Source organism: Athene noctua, chromosome 34 (genome assembly GCF_965140245.1).
Source record: "Athene noctua chromosome 34, bAthNoc1.hap1.1, whole genome shotgun sequence".
In the NCBI taxonomy this organism is placed as follows: domain Eukaryota; kingdom Metazoa; phylum Chordata; class Aves; order Strigiformes; family Strigidae; genus Athene; species Athene noctua.
The window spans coordinates 727,897-750,087 of record NC_134070.1 but is presented as its reverse complement, the minus strand read 5'-3'; the positions used below and the strand labels follow the sequence as shown (position 1 = coordinate 750,087).

Sequence of the window (22,191 nt, the reverse complement as noted above, 5' to 3'; positions counted from 1 at the left end):
GTTTTTTTGGGGGGGGGAGCGGGGGGTGACGTTTTTTTCTCGCCTTTCCAGGGTCCCCGGGACAGCGGGAAGGGGGCGATGGAGCCCTGGGGGGCTGCGGAGCCGGAGCAGACGGTGATTTTTGGGGGGGACGGGGAGGACGAGGCCTACGACCCCCCAGGGATGCAGAGTAAGTGTCGAGGACACCCCCCCCCCGCAATATCCCCCCGGTGTGTGCCCCCCCCCACCTAAACGTTACACCGAGGACGTGCCGAGAAGCTCCAAAATTATGGGGGTTCAGCAGCCCAACCCCCTTGGGACCCCCATTAGCCCCCCCGTACTGACCCTCATCCCCCCCCCCCCTCGTCACAATGACACCAAACTGTCCCCCCCCCCCAGCACCGGGTGACCCCGAAATCATCAAGCTGGATGCGGCCCCCCCCCGCTGCCCCCCCCCAAGATGATTCTGAGGGTGCTCAAAGTTTTGGGGGTGCTGGGACCCCCATTATCCCCCCGATACTGACCCCCCACCCCTGTTACTCTCTCTCAGGGGCACCGAGTGACACCAAACTGTCCCCCCCGCCACCAGGTGACCCCAAAGTCATCAAACTGGATGCGGCCCCCCCGCTGCCCCCCCCCAAGATGATTCTGAGGGTGCTCAAAGTTTTGGGGGTGCTGGGACCCCCATTATCCCCCCGATACTGACCCCCCACCCCCGTTACTCTCTCTCAGGCGCACCGAGTGACACCAAACTGTCCCCCCCCGCCACCAGGTGACCCCAAAGTCATCAAACTGGATGCGGCCCCCCCGCTGCCCCCCCCCAAGATGATTCTGAGGGTGCTCAAAGTTTTGGGGGTGCTGGGACCCCCATTATCCCCCCGATACTGACCCCCCACCCCCGTTACTCTCTCTCAGGGGCACCAAGTGACACCAAACTGTCCCCCCTGCCACCAGGTGACCCCAAAGTCATCGAAGTGGATGCGGCCCCCCGTTGCCCCCCCCCGAGGAAGGTTCTGGGGGTGCTGGGACCCCCATTATCCCCCCGATACTGACCCCCCACCCCCGTTACTCTCTCTCAGGCGCACCGAGTGACACCAAACCGTCCCCGCCTTGTCCACCAGGTGACCCCGAAATCATCGAAGTGGATGCGGCCCCCCGTTGCCCCCCCCGAGGAAGGTTCTGAGGGCGAGCGGAGCCCGGCCCGGGAGACTCTGCGTTGGACCGTGGTGCAGCAGCTGGACCCGGGCGGGGCCGCGGGGAATCGTCCCGGCGAGAAAACGGCGTCGGGAAGCGTCACCGGGCCGGGCCCCGGCGGTTTTTCCAATTTCAAGAGCATCATCATGTTGCAAAAAATTACGAGTGCGGGGAGTGCGGGAAGAAATTCAGCTGCAGCTCCCACTTCAGCAAACACCGTCGGACGCACACGGGCGAGAAACCTTTCCTCTGCCTCCACTGCGGGAAGAGTTTCAACGTCAGCTCCAACCTCTACGGCACCAACGGGCTCACGGGACGGAACGACCGGGGCCGCCGGCCCCCCCGGCTCGTCCTCGGGGTTTGCCCTATAAATGCGAAGAGTGCGGGAAGAGTTTTCGGCGGAACAAGGAGCTGGTGACCCACCAACGGTTACACACGGGGCGTTTGCCCTTCCAGTGCGGTCACTGCGGGAAGAGTTTTAGTTGGAGTTCACATTTTGATCGACATCAACGCGTTCATACCGGGGAGAAGCCCTACCAGTGCCCCGAGTGCGGGAAACGTTTCAGTCGGAGTTCCCACCTCTACCGGCACCAACGCACCCACGCCGGCGGCCGTTCTTACATCTGCACCTACTGCGGGCGGAGTTTTGGCAGCATCCTCCATTTTGACCGTCATCAACGTACCCACACCGGGCAACGACCTTACAAGTGCACCCTGTGCCGGAAAAGTTTCGGCGACGGGCCGGCGTTGGTCAAACATCAACGTCTTCATCTTGGCGATGGGCCTTTTCGTTGCGAAGAGTGTGGGAAAGCTTTCGGCGCCCGAGCTCAATACGCCCGGCACCGACGGAGCCTTCACGGCGGCGGGGAGAAACCGTATCGTTGCGGTGATTGCGGCAAGAGTTTTTCTTGGAGTTCTCATTGGGAAAGACACCAACGGATCCACACCGGCGAACGACCCTACCAGTGCGGGGACTGCGGGAAACGTTTCAGCCGGACGTCCCACCTCTACCGCCATCAACGTACCCACGCCGGGGGGCAACCCCACGTCTGCGCCGACTGCGGGAAGAGTTTTAACAGCACCCTCCACTTCCATAAGCATCAACGGGCTCACGCCGGGCCCCGGCACGCTTGTCCCGATTGTGGCAAGGCCTTTGCTGATGGGTCGGCCTTGGCCAAGCACCGACGGGCTCACGCCGGGGAGAAGCCCTTCCCTTGCCCGCAGTGCGGTCGGCGTTTCGGCGTCAGTTCTCATCTTCATCGGCATCTGAGGAGCCACGGCGAGGAGGAGGAGAAGCCGACGGATGAGCTCACGCCGCGTTAAAAATGGGGTGGGGGGGGAGTGGGGTGGGGAATGGGGAGAGCTTGGGGTGCTCCCAAAGCGGTGATTGATGTCCCCTGGTGGCACCAACCCCCAGCCCTGAGGATGTAGGTTTGGGTTTTTTTTTTTTTTGTAGGGTAGAGTAGGACGGTAGGGTAGATAGCGGGGAGGATGATGAAAATGGGGCTGGGAGTGGGAATTGAACGGGGCGGGGGGTGGTCTCCTCCAAAAAAAAAAACCAACAAACGGCCCTAACCCTGCTGACAGACATCAGGGACACCCCAACCGCCCTCCTCCTCCTCCTCCTCCACGCGTAGGCCGGGAGAAACCACCTCGGTGGGTGTTGGGGGAGACGGTGCCGAGCGGCTGGGGAGGGGGGAGAAGGAGTTGGGGGACCCACCAGCTCCTCACCAAACTCAAAGACACCCCAAAATATCTTAAAGGGGAGGACGGGGCGGGGGGGATTCAACCCTTGACCATCCCACCCTCACCCACGCCTTGACCAGCACCCAAAGGTGGAGCCCTCCCAGCCGCCGCCGTCTCATGAACGACACCGTTTAGGGGGGTGAAAAAAAAAAAATAATCGGGAAAAAAAAGAAAAAAAATCCCAATTTTGTGGCTTTGTTGTTGAGGAACAAGCCCGGGCGTCCACCCCCCAGCCACGTGCCGGCTGTTCGTCCGCCGGCGTCGAGTGGTTTATTTAATGTATTTATTGTATTTATTCAGCGGTCGGAGGAAGCCCCGACGTGTTGGGGTGAGGTGAAGGGTGTTGGGGACCCAAGTTGGGACAAGGTTGTCCCCAAGATGTCAAGGAGAGGGGCGTGGTCATGGCTCTTTTTGGGTTGTTTGGTTCACCACCGTGCCAAAGGGACCTCGTGGCGGGAACCACGTTGGGGAGGAGGGAGAACCACCCGTGGTTGGAGAGAAAAAAAACAAAACCAACCCCCCCGGGAGATGATGGGGAGCGTCACCAGAAGGTTCTTGCCAGTTGAGGAGAGGGTGAACTCTTGGGGTGAAGCTCAAGGGTGGGAGCAGGACATAAATTTGGGGAGTTTTCTGGTGGTTTTGGGGTGGCGGCCGTCTCTTCCCGAGCAGGAGCTGTGTTTGTATTGTGAATAAAAATAGATTTAGTGAAAAAAAAAAAAATAAAAAAAAAAATGGCGGGTGCTGCTTCTCCTTGGAGGACCTGCGAGTCCCATCTCTGACCGTGTGGAAAACAGGAGGTTTGGGGGTCATTTTGGGGGGGGGGGGTGTCCAAAAATAACCACACCCCACACACACACACACCCAACCTGGGGAAGCTCAACCAGCACCGGTTTGTGGTTTGGGGTGGGGTGGTGGGTCACCTGGTGGGAGGCGGAAGGTTGGGGCTGTGTGTGTCCTCCAACATCTGTGGGGTGGGTGTGTCCCCCACAAGCACCCCCAGAATCCCCCGTGTCCCCCATTGTCCCATGCTGATGTTGACCCAGATAAACCCAACCCCAAACACCCAAAACTCTTCTGCCTTCGTTGGGTCCTGGAGGGTCTCCAAGGAGGATCTTCGGCCTTCGTTGGGTCCTGGAGGGTCTCCAAGGAGGATCCTCTGCCTTCGTTGGGCCCTGAAGGGTCTCCAAGGAGGATCTTGGGCCTTCGTTGGGTCCTGGAGGGTCTCCAAGGAGGATCTTCTGCCTTCGTTGGGTCCTGGAGGGTCTCCAAGGAGGATCTTCGGCCTTCGTTGGGCCCTGGAGGGTCTCCAAGGAGGATCTTCGGCCTTCGTTGGGTCCTGGAAGGTCTCCAAGGAGGATCTTCTGCCTTCGTTGGGTCCTGGAGGGTCTCCAAGGAGGATCTTCTGCCTTCGTTGGGTCCTGGAGGGTCTCCAAGGAGGATCTTCGGCCTTCGTTGGGTCCTGGAGGGTCTCCAAGGAGGATCTTCTGCCTTCGTTGGGCCCTGGAGGGTCTCCAAGGAGGATCTTCGGCCTTCGTTGGGCCCTGGAGGGTCTCCAAGGAGGATCTTCTGCCTTCGTTGGGGCCTGGAGGGTCTCCAAGGAGGATCTTCGGCCTTCGTTGGGCCCTGAAGGGTCTCCAAGGAGGATCTTCGGCCTTCGTTGGGTCCTGGAGGGTCTCCAAGGAGGATCTTCTGCCTTCGTTGGGTCCTGGAGGGTCTCCAAGGAGGATCTTCTGCCTTCGTTGGGTCCTGGAGGGTCTCCAAGGAGGATCTTCGGCCTTCGTTGGGCCCTGGAGGGTCTCCAAGGAGGATCTTCGGCCTTCGTTGGGTCCTGGAGGGTCTCCAAGGAGGATCTTCGGCCTTCGTTGGGTCCTGGAGGGTCTCCAAGGAGGATCTCCGGCCTTCGTTGGGCCCTGGAGGGTCTCCAAGGAGGATCTTCGGCCTTCGTTGGGTCCTGGAGGGTCTCCAAGGAGGATCTTCGGCCTTCGTTGGGTCCTGGAGGGTCTCCAAGGAGGATCTTCTGCCTTCGTTGGGCCCTGGAGGGTCTCCAAGGAGGATCTTCTGCCTTCGTTGGGTCCTGGAAGGTCTCCAAGGAGGATCTTCTGCCTTCGTTGGGGCCTGGAGGGTCTCCAAGGAGGATCTTCTGCCTTCGTTGGGTCCTGGAGGGTCTCCAAGGAGGATCTTCGGCCTTCGTTGGGGCCTGGAGGGTCTCCAAGGAGGATCTTCTGCCTTCGTTGGGTCCTGGAGGGTCTCCAAGGTGGATCTCCGGCCTTCGTTGGGCCCTGGAGGGTCTCCAAGGAGGATCTTCGGCCTTCGTTGGGTCCTGGAAGGTCTCCAAGGAGGATCTCCGGCCTTCGTTGGGTCCTGGAAGGTCTCCAAGGAGGATCTCCGGCCTTCGTTGGGCCCTGGAGGATCTGCCCCAAGGGCATCCCCCCACACACCCTCAAGCTTTTAGGGGTCCCCCCTCTGTGGGTGTGGCCAGGACAGAGGGACACCCCCACCGTGCATCACTGCCAGTTTTCTTGGGATGTGGGCAGCGCCTCGGGCAACTCTTTGGGCAACTCCTTGGGCACTTCCTTGGGCAATTTGGGCACCTTCTTGGGCAACAAACTTGGGCAACTCCTTTTGCATCTCCTTGGATAACAACCAACTTGGGCGTCTCCTTGGGCAACTTGTTGGGCAACTCCTTGGACATCTTGGGCACCTTCTTGGGCAACTTGGGCATCTCTTTGGGCAACCTCTTGGGCATCTCGGGCATCTCTTTGGGCCTCTCCTTTGGCATCTACTTGGGCGTCTTGGGCCTCTCCTTGGGCACCTCCTTGGGCATCAACCAACTTGGCCATCTCCTTGGGCAACTCCTTGGGCAACTTGGGCAACTCCTTGGGCAACTTGGGCAACTCCTTGGCCAACAACCTCCTTGGGCGCCTCCTTCGGCAACTCCTTGGGCAACTTCTTGGGCAACTTGGGCAACTCCTTGGCCAACAACCAACTTGGGCAACTTGGGCACCTCCTTGGGCATGTTCTTGGGCAACTCCTTGGGCAACTTGGGCAACTCCTTGGGCAACTCCTTGGGCAACTTGGGCAACTCCTTTGCCAACAACCTCCTTGGGCGCCTCCTTGGGCACCTTGGGCAACTCCTTGGGTAACTTCTTGGGCAACTTGGGCAACTCCTTTGCCAACAACCAACTTGGGCAACTTGGGCACCTCCTTGGGCACCTCCTTGGGCATGTTCTTGGGCAACTCCTTGGGCAACTTGGGCAACTCCTTGGGCAACTTGGGCAACTCCTTTGCCAACAACCTCCTTGGGCGCCTCCTTGGGCAACTTGGGCAACTCCTTGGGCAACTTCTTGGGCAACTTGGGCAACTCCTTGGCCAACAACCAACTCGGGCAACTTGGGCACCTCCTTGGGCACCTCCTTGGGCATGTTCTTGGGCAACTCCTTGGGCACCTTGGGCAACTCCTTGGGCAACTTGGGCAACTCCTTTGCCAACAACCTCCTTGGGCGCTCCTTGGGCAACTTGGGCAACTCCTTGGGCAACTCCTTGGGCAACTTGGGCAACTCCTTTGCCAACAACCTCCTTGGGCAACTCCTTGGGCACCTTGGGCAACTCCTTGGGCAACTTCTTGGGCAACTTGGGCAACTCCTTGGCCAACAACCAACTTGGGCAACTTGGGCAACTCCTTGGGCAACTTGGGCACCTCCTTGGGCACCTCCTTGGGCATGTTCTTGGGCAACTCCTTGGGCAACTTGGGCAACTCCTTGGGCAACTCCTTGGGCAACTTGGGCAACTCCTTGGCCAACAACCAACTTGGGCAACTTGGGCATCCCTTCGGGCAACTTCTCGAGCATCTCGGCCACCTCCTTGGCGCCCCCAAGGACTCCATCTGCCCCCACCTCAGAAGACGAATAGATTTGAGCCACCGGCCCCCCACATTTAACACCCCCCCCCCCCTTTCCCTTCCGAGGGTCCCTAAGAGCATCCACGACAGAGCGGGGATTCTCCAGTGTCTACTATAGGGGTTGAGCTCGCTGGGGGGGGGGGGGGGGGTGAAATGAGGGAGGGATTGGGGCGGGAGCGCTGGGCGGGGGGGGGGGGGGGGGTGTGTCGGTTTGTATTTTTTTTTTTTTTTTTAGGGGGGCGGTGAACCGGAGGCGGGGGCCGCTAGAGGGCCCTGGAGGAAGAGGAGGAGGAGGAGGAGGAGGAGGAGGAGGAGGGGGAGGAGGGCGGCCACGGCTTCACTGTATCCGGGTCACGCGAGGAGCCGCCTCCACCGGGACCGGTGCTCGGCGAGGAGAGTCCCCGGCGCCCGGGGGGGGGAGCCCCCCACCCCCCCCATCTCCCACCGCAGGTAACTTGGGGTCCCCCCCCACCCCAGAACCCCAGACCCCCCCCCCTTCTCTTCCTCCCCCCGCCGCGAGCTGCTGTTCTAACCCCCCCCCCCCCCGACTCCCCTAAATTGTAAAGGGGTGGAGGAGGAGTGGGGGGGGTGGGGGGGGTACCCCAAAAAGTAGGGGTGTAGCCCCAAGAGTGGGTGAGCATCCTCTGGGCACCCCAAAGAATAAAGGGGGGCACCCCCTGGGCAGCCCGGAAAGCGGACACCCCAAAAAGCGGGTGAACAGGCGTTGGGGACCCCAAAAAGCAGGGGAGCACCACTCTGGGCACCCCAAAAAGTGGGTGCGTGCTCTGGACACCCCAAAAAGCAGGTGAACGGCTGCTGGGGACCCCAAAAAGCAGTGGAGCACCCCCAGGGCACCCCAAATGTCAGGGTGCATCCCCTGGGCACCCCAAAAATCAGGTGAAGAGCCACTAGGAACCCCAAAAAACAGGGGAGCACCCCCAGGGCACCCCAAATAGTGGGTGTAGCCCCTGGGTACCCCAAAAAATCAGGTGAAGGGCTGCTGGGGATCCCAAAAAGCAGGGGAGCACCCCCAGGGCACCCCAAACTGTGGGGAGCACCCTCTGGGCACCCCAGATAGTGGGTGTATCCCCTGGGTACCCCAAAAAGCAGGTGAACGGCTGCTGGGGACCCCAAAGAGCAGGGGAGCAGCCCCTGAGCACCCTAAAAAAGTGGGTGCATGCCCTGGGCACCCCAAAAATCAGGTGAAGGGCTGCTGGGAACTCCAAAAAGCAGGGGAGCACCCCCAGGGCAGCCCATATATCAGGGTGCATCCCCTGGGCACCCCAAAAATTAGGTGAAGAGCCACTAGGAACCCCAAAAAGCAAGTGAACAGTCACTGGGGACCCCAAGGATCAGGGGAGCACCGCAAGGGCACCCCAAAAAGTGGGTGAACAGCTGCTGAGGACCCCAAAGGGCAGGGGAACACCCTCTGGGTACCCCAAAAAGTGGGTGCATCCCCTGGGCACCCCAAAAAGCGTTCACACGTATCACAGGGCAGCTCTGGACACCCGGGGGATCGGGGTGCAGAGCTCTGGAAAATTTTGGGGAGCAAGTTGGGGACAGACCCCCCCCCCCCCCCGCCCCTTCCTTCCCCCCCCCCCCCTCCCTGGAGAAAAGGGGAGATTTTGGGGTGCTAACGGGGATTTGGGGGGGCTCTTCCCGTTGCAGGGGCCGGAGTTTCGATTGTGGGGTGACGCCACCCACCCGGGACACCCCCTCTCTCTCGCCATCCCCCCCCCCCCAAATTTTTTGGGGTCACCATGCAGGAGAACTACGAGAACGTGATTTCCTTGGGTAAGAGGCACGGCGGGACCCCGGGATGTCCCAATTTGGGGGGATTTAAGGTCATTTTGGGGGTCCCCAGCACCGTTGTCACCCCGCATGTAAGTTGGGGACCCCCCCACCCCATGGCGGGGGGGGCCATGAGCAGCGCACGGGCTCAGGGCGGGTTTGGAGAGGGTGAGAGGCGGCGGGGGGGGGGTATGTTATTCTGCCTCAGTTTCCCTTCCCGCGGTGAATTGGAGCTGGTGGAAACACATTTTGCCCAAAAGTGGAGGGTTTTACCCCAAAATAGAGGGTGTTTTGGGGGGGTGAAAATGGGGGGGACGGCACCTGAGGACCAACCTTCTTCCCGGCAGCGGAGGAGATCGCCATCAGTTGGCCGCGCATCACCGCCTTCGCCGAGTCCCACCGGAGGCGGGGGCTGGTGTCGGGTGAGTTTTTGGGGTTCAGGGGGGACCCCCAAATTGGGGTGAATTCCTTAGGTTTTGGGCAACCCCTGAAATTGGGTCAATTCCTTTGGTTTGGGGGGAATCTGAAGATCGGGGGAAATTCCGACGATTTTGGGGCCTCCGCAGTGCGAGTGAATGTCTTAGATTTTGTGGGATGCCCCCCCTCCAAATTTGGGTGAAATCCTTCGTTTTTGAGAAGCTCCAAATTGGGGTGAATTCCTTAGGTTTTGGGCAACCTCCAAATTTGCATGAATTCCAAATCCCCCCAAATTTGGTTGAACCCCTTGAGATTTTTGAAGATCCTGATAATTTTGGGTGAATTCCTTCTGTTTTGGAGATTCCCCCGATTTGGGTGAATCCCTTATTTTTTTGGGGATCCCCAAATTCATGTGAATTCCAAATCCCCCCCAAATTTGGTTGATCTCCTTAGGATATTTGGAAATGGCCCTATTTTTGGGGTGAATTCCTTCATTTTTGGAGATTCCCCAAATTCGGGTAAATCCGTAAGTTTTTTGGGGACCCCCAGATTTGCATGAATTCCAAATCCCCCCAAATTTGGTTGAACCCCTTAAGATTTTTGGAGATCCCGCTAATTTGGGGTGAATTCCTTCAGTTTTGGAGATTCCCCAAATTTGGGTGAATTCCTTCGGTTTCAGAGATTCCCCAAATTTGGGCAAATTCGTTATTTTTTGGGGGATCCCCAAATTTACGTGAATTCCAAATCCCCCCAGATTTACTTGAATCCTTTAGGATTTTTGGAGATCCCCCTCAAATTTGGGTGAATTCCTTCAGTTTTGGAGATTCCCCAAATTTGGGCGAATCCCTTATTTTTTGGCGGATCCCCAAATTCACGTGAATTCCAAATCCCCCCAAATTTGGCTGAACCCCTTAGGCTATCTGGAAACAACCTTTTTTTGGGGGGGTGAATTCCTTCATTTTTGGAGATTCCCCAAATTTGGGTGAACCCTTAATTTTTTGGGGACCCCCAAATTTGCGTGAATTCCAAATCCCCCCAAACTGACTTGAATCCTTTAGGATTTTTGGTGATCCTCCTCAAATTTGGGTGAATTCCTTCGGTTTTGAAGATTCCCCAAATTCAGCTGAACCCTTAAGTTTTTGGGGACCCCCAAATTTACCCAAACCCCCTCCCCAATCCACCCACCCCCCCAAAAAAAAATTAAATTTAGGTCAAACCCTTTGGGATTTTCACCCGCCTCCCCTTTGGCTGAACTCCTCCGTTTTTTGGGGTCTAAAAGTGGTTTTTTTCTCTTTTTTTTTCCAGGCGTGGAGGCGGAGGGGGACCAGGGCCCACCCGAGCCCACCCAGATCGCCCCCTCGGGGGGGGCCGGCTCTAGCGATGGGGGGGTGAACCCCGATTTACGGCGCCAGTTGGGGCTGATCCTGCAAACGGCCGGTAGGAGCCAAGTGGAGAAGATGCTGCGGGAGTTGGTGCGGGAGCAGGGCCAGGGCGGGAAGCGCCGAAATCGCAAGAAAACGCCCAAAGACGGAGGTAAATTTTGGGGAGAAACCTCGCAAAATCCTCCCGAGATTTTTCTCCGAGGTCCCTCCGCCATGTTGCGGGGGCGGCAGGTTTTGGGGGGGCGGGGTTGGTGATTCGGGGGCTGGTTTTTCCTTGAATTATGGACTGGTTGGGTTGGAAAGGACCTTGGAAGTCAACTGGACCATGAGTTGGGCCACCTCCAACCAAATCTGGTTGCCCAAAGCCCCGTCTGTGGCATCTCAGAAGGTTTGGGGTTGGAAGGGGCCTTGGAAGTCAACTAGGCCATGAGTTGGGCCACCTCCAACCAGATCTGGTTGCCCAAAGCCCCGTCTGTGGCATCTCAGAAGGTTTGGGGTTGGAAGGGGCCTTGGAAGTCAACTAGGCCATGAGTTGGGCCACCTCCAACCAGATCTGGTTGTCCAACCTGACCTTGAATGGCCTCAGGGCTGGGCCATCTCCAACCTCTTTGGGCAACCTCACCACCCTCAGCGTACAAAATGCTCCAACTGGGAGAGGAGGATGTTGGGGACCACGTCAAAGGGACGATGGTGGCACGTGTCACTGATGATCTGGAGCCGTACTGGTCCCAGTATGGACCCCTGAGGGCCACCAGTTGCCCGTGGTCTCCATCTGGGCATGGAGCCGTTGACCACAACTCTTTGGTTGCCACCACTCACCCAATTCCTCACCCCCCAGCTCCAACTGGGAGAGGAGCACATTGCGGGGAACCATGTCCAGGGTCTTCCGGAAGTGCAGGGAGATGATATTTCCCGTTGAGGGGGGGCGGGGTGTCAAAATTAATTTGGGGGGGGGTCATCGTGCCGGAGGGACTCACGGTTTCTCCCCGTGACGCAGGTGCCGGCACCGGGAGCGGAACCGAGGAGGATTCGGCACCGCGGGACGGCGAGGAACCGGCACTGGAGGACGTCGATGAATGCCAAAGCGGGGGGCAAACCGGTGCCCCCCCCGGCACCGGTAAAGGGAACGGGGGCAAGAAGGGCGTGGCGGCATCACCGGCATCCCGGGGCGGTTGCACCGAATGCGGGACACGAAACCAGAGTCCGGTGAAACCACGTCGGTGTTCCGAGTGCGGGCGGCGGTGCCGGCAAACGTCCCGGCAACCGGAACGCGGCGGCGGGGGCGGCGGCGGGGCGGCGGGGGGGGGGGAAAAACCCCATCGCTGCGGCGACTGCGGCAAAGGTTTCAGCCGCGGGTCCAACCTGGCCCAACACCGGCGCATCCACACCGGGGAACGGCCGCACCGTTGCGGCGATTGCGGCAAAGGCTTCATCCAACGTTCCGACCTGGAGCGTCACCGGCGCGTTCACACCGGGGAGCGGCCGTATCCTTGCGGCGACTGCGGGAAACGTTTCAGCGTCAGTTCGCACCTCGACCGGCATCGCCGGACTCACACCGGAGGACCCGGTCCACCTACTCAACCCCGCACCCGTCCTCGGCCACCACCACCGGAAAGTTCTCCGGCTCCTCACCGTTGCCCCGACTGCGGGAAGAGTTTCGCCCAACGTTCCGCGTTGGCCAAACACCGGAAGACTCACAGCGGGGAACGGCCTCACCGTTGCGGCGATTGCGGGAAAAGTTTCAGCCGCGGGTCCAACCTGACCCAACACCGGCGCATCCACACCGGGGAACGCCCCTTCGCTTGCGGCGACTGCGGCAAAGGCTTCATCCAACGTTCCGATTTGGAACGGCACCAACGCGTCCACACCGGCGAACGACCCTACACCTGCGCCGAATGCGGGAAGAGTTTCAGCGTCAGCTCCCACCTGGACCGGCACCAAAAAATCCACGCGGCCGAACGGGCGTCTTATCGTTGCCCCGAACATCTCGCCGGTTTTTTGGCCGCTCACCGTCACGGTCGCCTCTTCCAATGCGCCCAATGCGGGCGATGTTTCAGTCAAGGCGCCGCGTTGCTCAAACATCAACGCGCTCACGGGGCTGGTGGGATAACGGGGCAACCTCCAAAATGTCCGGATTGTGGGAAAAACCGAGGGAACGCCGCGGGGTTACGGCCCCGCGGTCAACAGTGTCTGGATTGCGGGAGGGAAGCGGATCACGGCGACGGGGAAACGACGCCGGCGGCTCCGGCGCCGCCGGAAAAACCGTATAAGTGCGGGGAGTGCGGGAAAGGGTTTGGCCAACGCTCGGCCTTGGTCAAACACCGTCGGATCCACACGGGGGAGAAACCTTACGCCTGCGGGGATTGCGGGAAGGGTTTTATCCAGAAGTCGGACCTGACCATCCACCGGCGGATGCACACCGGGGAGAAACCGTATCGCTGCGGCGAGTGCGGGAAATGTTTCAGCGTCTCCTCCAACCTCATCACCCACCAACGCACCCACCTGGGCGAGAAGCCCTACCAGTGCCCCGAGTGCGGGAAGAGCTTCATCCAACGCTCCGAGCTCACCATCCACCAGCGCGTCCACACCGGCGAGAAGCCCTACAAGTGTCCCGAGTGCGGCAAGTGCTTCAGCCGCAGCTCCCACCTCAACCGCCACCAACGCACCCACGCCGGGGACAAGCCCAAAGCCACCGGTAGCGCCACCGTGGCCGCCGCCGCCGCCGTGGCCAACCCTTCGGGCGCCTTCTCCGGCGCCGCCTTCTCCCCTCCGCCCTTGGGCGGTTCGGCGGCGGCCATCCCCTCGCTGCCCTCCTTCCCGGCCTCCCCCTCGCCCCTGCCCATCCCTTCCCTCTCCAGCCCCGCCCTGGACCTGCCGTGGGCCCTCTCCTTCCCCGCCCGCGCCTTCCCCCACCCGTCCTTCCCCTCGGCCCCCGCCTCGGGGCCCCAGACCCCCTCCCTCATCAACTGAGCGGTGGCCGGCCCTGGCCGCGGCTCCGTCCTCCCCCCAACCTCCCCAGCCGCTCGCCCGACACCCAACTGGAGTTGGCCTCGAAGACCCAGCACCGGGGAGCTCCTTTCTGCCTGGAGCCGTTCAGCCTTGGTGGGTAATTAACGATCTCGCTAATTAGCGGATGGGCAAGTCCCCTTTGTCCTGCGGCTCCATCCTCCCCCCAACCTCCCCAGCCACTCGCCCAACACCCAACCTGGGTTGACATCAAAGCTCCAGCGTTGGGGATCTTCCCACCTGGAGCCATTCAGCTTGGGTGGGTAATTAACGATCTCATTAATTAGGGGATGGGGGACCCTGGCTGATGCTCCAGCTCCATCATCCAACCTCCTGATCTCATTAATTAGGGGATGGGGGACCCTGGCTGATGACCCAGCTCCATCGTCCAACCGTTCGCCCGACACCCAACTGGTGTTGGCCTCAAAGACCCAGCACTTGGAGGGGGGGGGGGGGGCTCCTTCCTGCCCAGAATCGTTCAGCCTTGGTGGGTAATTAACAATCTAATTAGAGGATGGGCAAGTCCCCTTCATTCCGTGGCTCCAACCTCCCCAGCCACTCACCCAACACCCAACTGGAGTTGGCCTCGAAGTCTTCACGCTGTGTGTGTGTGCGGGGGGGGGGTGTCATTCCTCCTCGGAGCCATTCAAGCCTTGGTGACTAATTAATGATTAATTAGGGGATGGGGAGGGCTCTCCCCCTTAATTTTTAACTCTTTTTTTTTTTACCAAATGACTACCTTTTTACAGCAGGAGGATGAGGCCCTTCCCCAAGCCAACATGCCCACGGCAGATGGGGGACAGTCGCCGGTCCCCCCCCTCAGATTTTAGGGCAGAAGAAAGCAATTTAATTAAATTCTCCACCTAATTAAGATGATTTTTTAATGATGTTTTCCCATCCCTTTCCTCCTCCAACTGTGTTTTAAAGCATCGCTGAGCACAACCCAAAATTAAGCAAATTTGTCCCAAGCAGGAGCTGGTAAAAATCTGCAGAAAAGGAGTTTTTTTGGGTGGTTTTTTTTTCCCTTTTTCTGCTCAGTTTTTGGGCAGATTATTTTTGGGGGGGGTGGGCAAAGTGGGGGGGGTGGTGGGGTGGCGAGTGCCATCTGGGATCAGTGGACAAAATGACTGTTTGTTTTTTTTACTGCTGTCACGTGTCTTGTTCGTGGTTTTTCGGCACAGCCGGGCGGTGACGATGCTCCCCAAGTGCCATTATGGGGGAAAAAATCCCAGATTTGGGTCATCCAAGCGCATGTTTTGGAGGAAAGACTTTAATTATCCCGCACGGAGCCCCGGTCAAACATGAGGTTTGTCTGGTTCCCCCAAAATGGGAGCACAAAAAAAAAAAAAAAAAAAAAAATCGAGCTGTTTTCAGCTTTTTTTTTTTAAAAAAAAAAATAATAATTTTTTTTTTTTTGTTACTTTTGTGACTTTGTACCCCAGCGGCGCCTACGAGTCGGTTTAAATAAACATGAGCCGGGTGCCCGCGTGGAAAAAAAAAAAAAAAAAATGTGTTTTTTTCCTGCCTAAACCAGCATTTTATTTAATTCTTGCGTCATCAACCCCTCCAAAAAAAAAAAAAAAAAGTTGGGGCAGAAAACGGGGAAAAAAAATCCCGTTTTGGGGTGTGTTAAGGAGGAGGAAGCGCTCCTGCCTCGTTTCTTGAGGCAGAGGGGGGGTTCGGGGGGGAGGCCACGACCAGGCGACGCTCCAATGAAGACCCAGCAGCGTTTCGTGTTAAATAAAATTAATTATTAAATAGCTCCAAACGACATTAAATAACCCCAAATTAAATAAAGTAGAAACACTCCCCGCCCCCCCCCCCTAATTAAATAAACTTAAATAATCCCCAATTAAATAAATTTCAATAACCCGTCAATTAAATAACCGCGGAATAAATATAAATGTCATAAATAAAGACCGTAGTGTGGGTGGGAAGGGGATGAGGGGGCACCCATGGGTGCTAAGGGCAGCCCCGGAGGTGAGGTAGGGGCACCCATGGGTGCTGAATGCCTCGGGGTGCACGGTGAGGGGCACCCATGGGTGCTATCGCAGCTCTGAGGGCAGGGTGACGGGTCCCCAAAGTGTCCCCGGGGTGCTGGATGCCACCCCAAGGTTGAGGTGAGGGCACCCATGGGTGCTATCGCAGCCCTGAGGGCAGGGTGATGGGTCCCCAAAGTGTCCCCGGGGTGCTGGATGCCACCCCAAGGTTGAGGGGAGGGCACCCATGGGTGCTATCGCAGCTCTGAGGGCAGGGTGACGGGTCCCCAAAGTGTCCCCGGGGTGCTGGATGCCACCGCAAGGTTGAGGTGAGGGCACCCATGGGTGCTATCGCAGCTCTGAGGGCAGGGTGACGGGTCCCCAAAGTGTCCCCGGGGTGCTGGATGCCACCCCAAGGTTGAGGTGAGGGGCACCCATGGGTGCTGAATGCCTCGGGGTGCACGGTGAGGGGCACCCATGGGTGCTATCGCAGCTCTGAGGGCAGGGTGACGGGTCCCCAAAGTGTCCCCAGGGTGCTGGATGCCACCCCAAGGTTGAGGTGAGGGCACCCATGGGTGCTATCGCAGCCCTGAGGGCAGGGTGATGGGTCCCCAAAGTGTCCCCGGGGTGCTGGATGCCACCCCAAGGTTGAGGGGAGGGCACCCATGGGTGCTATCGCAGCTCTGAGGGCAGGGTGACGGGTCCCCAAAGTGTCCCCGGGGTGCTGGATGCCACCCCAAGGTTGAGGTGAGGGGCACCCATGGGTGCTGAATGCCTCGGGGTGCACGGTGAGGGGCACCCATGGGTGCTATCGCAGCTCTGAGGGCAGGGTGACGGGTCCCCAAAGTGTCCCCAGGGTGCTGGATGCCACCCCAAGGTTGAGGTGAGGGCACCCATGGGTGCTATCGCAGCCCTGAGGGCAGGGTGATGGGTCCCCAAAGTGTCCCCGGGGTGCTGGATGCCACCCCAAGGTTGAGGGGAGGGCACCCATGGGTGCTATCGCAGCCCTGAGGGCAGGGTGATGGGTCCCCAAAGTGTCCCCGGGGTGCTGGATGCCACCCCAAGGTTGAGGGGAGGGCACCCATGGGTGCTATCGCAGCCCTGAGGGCAGGGTGATGGGTCCCCAAAGTGTCCCCGGGGTGCTGGATGCCACCCCAAGGTTGAGGTGAGGGCACCCATGGGTGCTATCGCAGCTCTGAGGGCAGGGTGACGGGTCCCCAAAGTGTCCCCGGGGTGCTGGATGCCACCCCAAGGTTGAGGTGAGGGGCACCCATGGGTGCTGAATGCCTCGGGGTGCACGGTGAGGGGCACCCATGGGTGCTATCGCAGCTCTGAGGGCAGGGTGACGGGTCCCCAAAGTGTCCCCAGGGTGCTGGATGCCACCCCAAGGTTGAGGTGAGGGCACCCATGGGTGCTATCGCAGCCCTGAGGGCAGGGTGATGGGTCCCCAAAGTGTCCCCGGGGTGCTGGATGCCACCCCAAGGTTGAGGGGAGGGCACCCATGGGTGCTATCGCAGCTCTGAGGGCAGGGTGACGGGTCCCCAAAGTGTCCCCGGGGTGCCGGATGCCACCCCAAGGTTGAGGTGAGGGGCACCCATGGGTGCTTGGCGTCACCCTGCGGCGACTCCCAACTTCCAGTCCAGCGCGTTGGGCACAGCAGGGTGCTGGGTGCCACCCTGAGGCCAAAGTGACACTTTCGGGTGCCACCTCGAGAGCAGGGCGAAGGGGTCCTGGGTGCCCCCCACCCCTCACCGCGCAGCGCAGTCGTGGGGCCGCAGGGCAGGTGACAGCAGCAGACGGGGGCAGGAAGCACCCATGGGTGCCCCCACCAGTGTCCCATTGGGTGTCCAGGTTGGGGGTGTCACAGTCATCCGGAGCAGCGGTTCCTCCCCGGGTGGGGACGGCACCGGGGGTGTCGTGGGTGCCACCGGGGGTGCTGTGGGTGCCACCTCCCCGGGTGCACTGTACACCTGGGCACTCACCACGGCCAACAGCAGCACCAGGAGCCGCTTCGCCGCGCTCGGCTCCTCCGCGGGCAGCGGCCGCCGCACCTGGGGGGGCACAAAAAAAAAAAAAAAAAAAGGGGTAAGAACAGATCTGCCCGGAGAAACCCCCCCCTGGGGTAAATAATTCTTCCCCCGCTGGGGGCAAATAGCCCTGCGCTGAGGCAAGTAACTCCCTTGATTGGCAAACGCCCCCTGACCCCACAGCTTCCAGAATAGGAATGGGGGTAATTGCCCCCCCCCCGCCCCGGGCAAATCACTCTCATCTCTGGGGCAAATAAGTCCCACCTACCTCCCTGGGGCAAGTCAGTTCCCTCCCTGGGGCAAATAACTCCCACCCCCAGGGCAAATAACTCCCATCTCTGGGGCAAATGAGTCCTACCCACCTCCCTGGGGCAAATACCCCCCCCCCCCCCTCCATGGGGCAAGTAAGTTCCCTCCCTGAGACAAGTAAGTTCCCCCCCACCTCCCTGGGGCAAATAATTCCCCATCCTGGGGCAAATAACTTCCCCCAACCTCCCTGGGGCAAGTAACTCCCCCCCGGGGGCAAGTAAGTGCCCCTGATGATGCTTTGGGCATCCCCCCTCTGACCCTGCTTGGGGTAATTGGGGTAATTTACCCCCCCTTGGGGCAAATACTCCCCCCCGGGGGGGTAAAATACAGCCCTGGGAGGGGGGGGAATTCCCTCCCCCCCCCCCTTCCCGGCACCAGGTGCGGGTGAGTCAGGCGGGGGGGGGGGGGAAGTGACTCACCCCCCCAGCGCCGGGAAATGGGGCCCGTCCTGCCCCCCCCGGGCAACCGCGAACCCAGGAGGGGACTTGGGTGCCCCCATCCGGGAAAGGGGGGACCCAGAAGCCCGGGGAGGGACCTGGTAGCCACGGGGAGGGATCCGGTAGCCCCGGGGACTCAGAAAGCCGGGAAGAGACCCGGTAGCCCCGGGGAGGGACTCAGAAGCCCAGGAGGGGATCCGGGAGCGGACACGGTAGCCCCCGGAAGGGACCCGGTAGCCCAAGAGGGGACCTGGGAGCCCCGGGAATGGACGCGGTAGCCCCGGGGAGGGAGCCGGGAGCCCCCGGAATGGACTCGGTAGCCCCGGGGACTCAGAAAGCCGGGAACTGACCCAGTAGCCCCGGGGAGGGACCCAGAAGCCCAGGAGGGGATCCGGGAGCCCCGGGAAGAGAGCCGGTAGCCACGGGGACTCAGAAAGCCAAGGGGACCCGGTAGCCCCGGGGAGGGACCCAGAAGGCCAGGAGGGGACCTGGGAGCCCCGGGAATGGACGCGGTAGCCCCGGGAAAGGACCCGGTAGCCACGGGGACTCAGAAAGCCGGGAACTGACCCAGAAGCCCAGAAGGGAGACCCGGTAGCCCCGGGAAGGGAGGCGGTAGCCCCGGGGGGGTCCTGGCCGCCGCCAGCCCCGCAGCCGCCGGGGCCGATACTCACAGCGGGCGGGTAGAGGACGCGGCGGTGCCGGCGGCGGGGCCTGGGGGTGCCGCTGGGCCCAACCGGGGGCTCGAAGGTGAAATGGCGGGGGGGGGACGGGGGGACCCCCCCGGGACCCCCCTCAGCTCGGGCCCAGCCCCGGCCCGGACACGTCGTGGCCGCCGCCGCCATCGTCATCGTCATCGTCATCGCGCAAAATGGCGGCGGCGCCGCCGGCCGGGCTCTTATAGCGGCGGGGAAGCCACGCCCCTTCGTGGGCGGGGACGCACGCCCACGGAGGCTTCTATTGGCTTTAGGTGGGGAGGAGGCGTGGCCTGGCGGGAAGGGCCCGCCCGGGGGTGCTCGGGGGGGGGGGGGGGCGGGCGCTATAGGGGCTCTGTGGGGCGCTATAGGGGTCCATGGGGGGTGCAGGTGGCGTGTGGGGGCCATAAGGGGCTACGGGGGGGGGTAGGGGGCGAGAGGGATGTATGGGGGGGCTGGGGGCTATAGGGGGGGGATTGGGGGGCTACAGGGGTTGCGGGAGGGGTATGGGGGGCTATAGGGGGTGTGTTGGGGGGTCAGGGTTTGGATGGAGGGGTATGGGGGCTATAGGGGGGATTGGGGGGTCAGGGGTTGGATGGAGGGGTATGGGGGCTATAGGGGGTGTGTTGGGGGGTCAGGGGTTGGATGGAGGGGTATGGGGGCTATAGGGGGTGATAGGGAGCTCTAGGGGGCTATAGAGTGTATGAGAGGGGCTATAGGGGGTCCTACGGGACTAGTGGGGTGTATGGGTGGCTCTAGAGCTATAGAGGATGTATGGGGGGCTATAGGGGGGGCTATAGGGGTGTATGAGCATGTATAGCAGCTATAGGGGGCTATAGGGGTGTATGAGCGTGTATAGGGGCTATAGGGGGGGCTATAGGGGTGTATGAGCGTGTATAGGGGCTATAGGGGGGGCTATAGGGGTGTATGAGCACGTATAGCGGCTATAGGGGGCTATAGGGGTGTATGAGCGTGTATAGGGGCTATAGGGGGGGCTATAGGGGTGTATGAGCGTGTATAGGGGCTATAGGGGGGGCTATAGGGGTGTATAGGGGCTATAGGGGGGCTATAGGGGTGTATGAGCGTGTATAGGGGCTATAGGGGGGCTACAGGGGGTCTGGAGAGTATAGTGGTCTATAGGGGGGTGTAAATGAATATAGGGGATGTATGGGGGGTGCGGTGGGCTAAGGGGGAGTTTGGGGGCATATAGGGGGTGTATAGGGGGCGTACGGGGAAATACTTGGCCGTAAAGGTGTCTATAGGGGTGTAGGGGGGGGGTTATGGCGATATATAGGGGGCTGTAGGGGCCCATACATATATCTAGTGGCTGTGTAGGGGAGGGGGAGCACGAAGAAGGGTTCACTATGCATCCACCTCGTGCCTAAGCCCCCCTATAGCCCCCCCCCTTCCCCTATAGCCCCCTATAGCTTCCCCCCCCCCCTTTACACGTCTGTCACGCACCGGATTTTCCCCCGTTGCACAACCGGGACCCAGACTCCTGCGGGGGCACCTGGATGCCTGAATCTCTTTTTTGGGGGGGTTGTGGGGTTGAGGGGGGGGCACCCACGTATTTAAGTTCCCTGAGGGGTGTGGGGGGGGCATACAACCCTTTGGGGGTGCCTGGGTCCCCTATAGAATCCAGGGGGGGGGCGGGGAGCTGGGCAGCTGGCGGCCGTCCGGGTTCCTAAGGCCTGAGTCATGGGATGGGGGGGGAGAAAGGGGGGGGGGGGGTGTTTGCGTCATTTTTCCCTTTTCCATCCTCAAAATGGGGGATGGGCAGCGAGGATCCAGGTATTTGGGGACCCATTGTGTGCCAGAGACCCCCCCCCAAAAGGGATCGACCCCCCCAAAAGAGATTGAGCCCCCCCAAAAGGGACTGACCCCCCACCAAAAGGATCCCATGGGTCTGAGCATCCAAAGGGGGGGGGACACCCAGGGATTAGGGGACCACATTGTGTGCCAGAGCCCCCCCCCCCCCCAAAAGGGATCGACCCCCCCAAAAGAGATTGACCCCCCAAAAAGGAATCGACCCCCAAAAGAGATTGACCCCCCCAAAAAGGACCGAACCCCACAAAAAGGTCTGAGCCCCCAAAAAAGGGACCCAGGGGTCTGAGCATCCAAAGGGGGGGGGGGGAATCAAGGGATTAGGGGACCCCATTGTGTGCCAGAGGCCCCCCCCGAAGGGATTGACCCCCCCAAAAGAGATTGACCCCCCCAAAAAGGGACTGACCCCCCCCAAAAGACACCCAGGTGTCCAAGCACCCCAAAGGGGGGGACCCAGGGATGTGGGGATCCCACTGTGTGCCAGAGCCCCCCCCCCAGAAGGGATTGACCCCCCCCAAAAGAGACTGACCCCCCCCAAAAGGGACCCAGGGGTCCAGGCACCCCAAAGGGGGGGGGACCCAGGGGTTTGAGCACCAAAAGGGGGGGCCCAGTGACCCGGGGACCCCACTGTGTGCCAGAGTCCCCCCCCCCCAGAAAGCATTGACCCCCCCAAAAGACACTGACCCCCCAAAAAAGGACTGAGCCCCCCCAAAAGGGTCCCAGGGGTGTGAGCACCCAAAGTGGGGGGGGAACCCAGGCATTAGGGGACCCCATTTTGTGCCAGAGCCCCCCCAAGAGGAACTGACTCCCCCCTAAAAGGGACCCAGGGGTCCAGACACCCCAAAGGGGGGGAACCCAGGGGTTTGAGCACCAAAAGGGGGGGCCCAGTGACCCGGGGACCCCACTGTGTGCCAGAGCCCCCCCCAGAAGGGATTGACCCCCCCCCAAAAGGGACCCAGGGGTCCAGGCACCCCAAAGGGGGGGGGACCCAGGGGTTTGAGCACCAAAAGGGGGGGCCCAGTGACCCGGGGACCCCACTGTGTGCCAGAGCCCCCCCCCGAGAAAGCATTGACCCCCCCAAAAGAGACTGACCCCCCCAAAAAAGGGACTGATCCCCCTAAAAGTGACTGACCCCCCCTAAAAGACACCCAGGTGTCCAAGCACCCCAAAGGGGGGGACCTATGGATCCGGGGACCCCACTGTGTGCCAGAGCCCCCCCCAGAAGGGATTGACCCCCCCAAAAAGGGACCCAGGGGTCCAGGCACCCCAAAGGGGGGGACGCAGGGATCCGGGGACCCAAAGGGGGGGGGGGGGCACCTAGGGGTGTGGGCACCCCCAGATAGATGAGGCAGACACAGAGAACCCCAAAACCCCTCTATATATTAGTGTAAAAATCTCCAGTTTGGCACCAAATATTTACAGCCCCGCCCCTGCCCCCCCCCCGCTGCCATCGGAGCTAATTAGCGCCCAGCCCCGCCCCCGCTAATGAGGAATGAGGGTGTGGAGTGGA

General features: G+C 60.6%; 3 protein-coding genes across 3 annotated transcripts in view; 1 reads left to right on the top strand and 2 right to left on the bottom strand.

Moving 5' to 3' along the window:
• Nucleotides 1-22,191, top strand: part of LOC141972579 (uncharacterized) — a 710,276-nt gene that overhangs the window by 24,102 nt on the left and 663,983 nt on the right. The window contains exons 4-7 of the mRNA XM_074930473.1: nucleotides 1,536-1,885; nucleotides 2,060-2,407; nucleotides 11,750-12,361; nucleotides 12,662-13,091. Of these exons, the coding sequence (XP_074786574.1) occupies nucleotides 1,536-1,885; nucleotides 2,060-2,407; nucleotides 11,750-12,361; nucleotides 12,662-13,091 (1,740 nt within the window). The remainder of the gene's footprint in view (nucleotides 1-1,535; nucleotides 1,886-2,059; nucleotides 2,408-11,749; nucleotides 12,362-12,661; nucleotides 13,092-22,191) is intronic.
• Nucleotides 1-22,191, bottom strand: part of LOC141972595 (uncharacterized) — a 366,186-nt gene that overhangs the window by 18,128 nt on the left and 325,867 nt on the right. The gene's annotated exons all lie outside the window — the stretch shown is intronic.
• Nucleotides 15,046-19,025, bottom strand: IER3 (immediate early response 3). The gene is made up of 2 exons (XM_074930441.1): nucleotides 18,837-19,025; nucleotides 15,046-17,443 (listed from the first exon to the last, which is right to left on the bottom strand). Exons 1-2 carry the CDS (start codon nucleotides 19,023-19,025, stop codon nucleotides 17,141-17,143), a joined length of 492 nt encoding a protein of 163 aa, XP_074786542.1. The 3' UTR covers nucleotides 15,046-17,140.

Bases quoted from the DNA above. Each gene is read 5' to 3' on its own strand.
- IER3 (XM_074930441.1), bottom strand. From the start codon at position 19,025: ATGACGATGACGATGACGATGGCGGCGGCGGCCACGACGTGTCCGGGC. The intron at 17,444-18,836 runs GTGAGTATCGGC...GTGCCCCCCCAG, and splicing joins GCGTCCTCTACCCGCCCGCT to GTGCGGCGGCCGCTGCCCGC.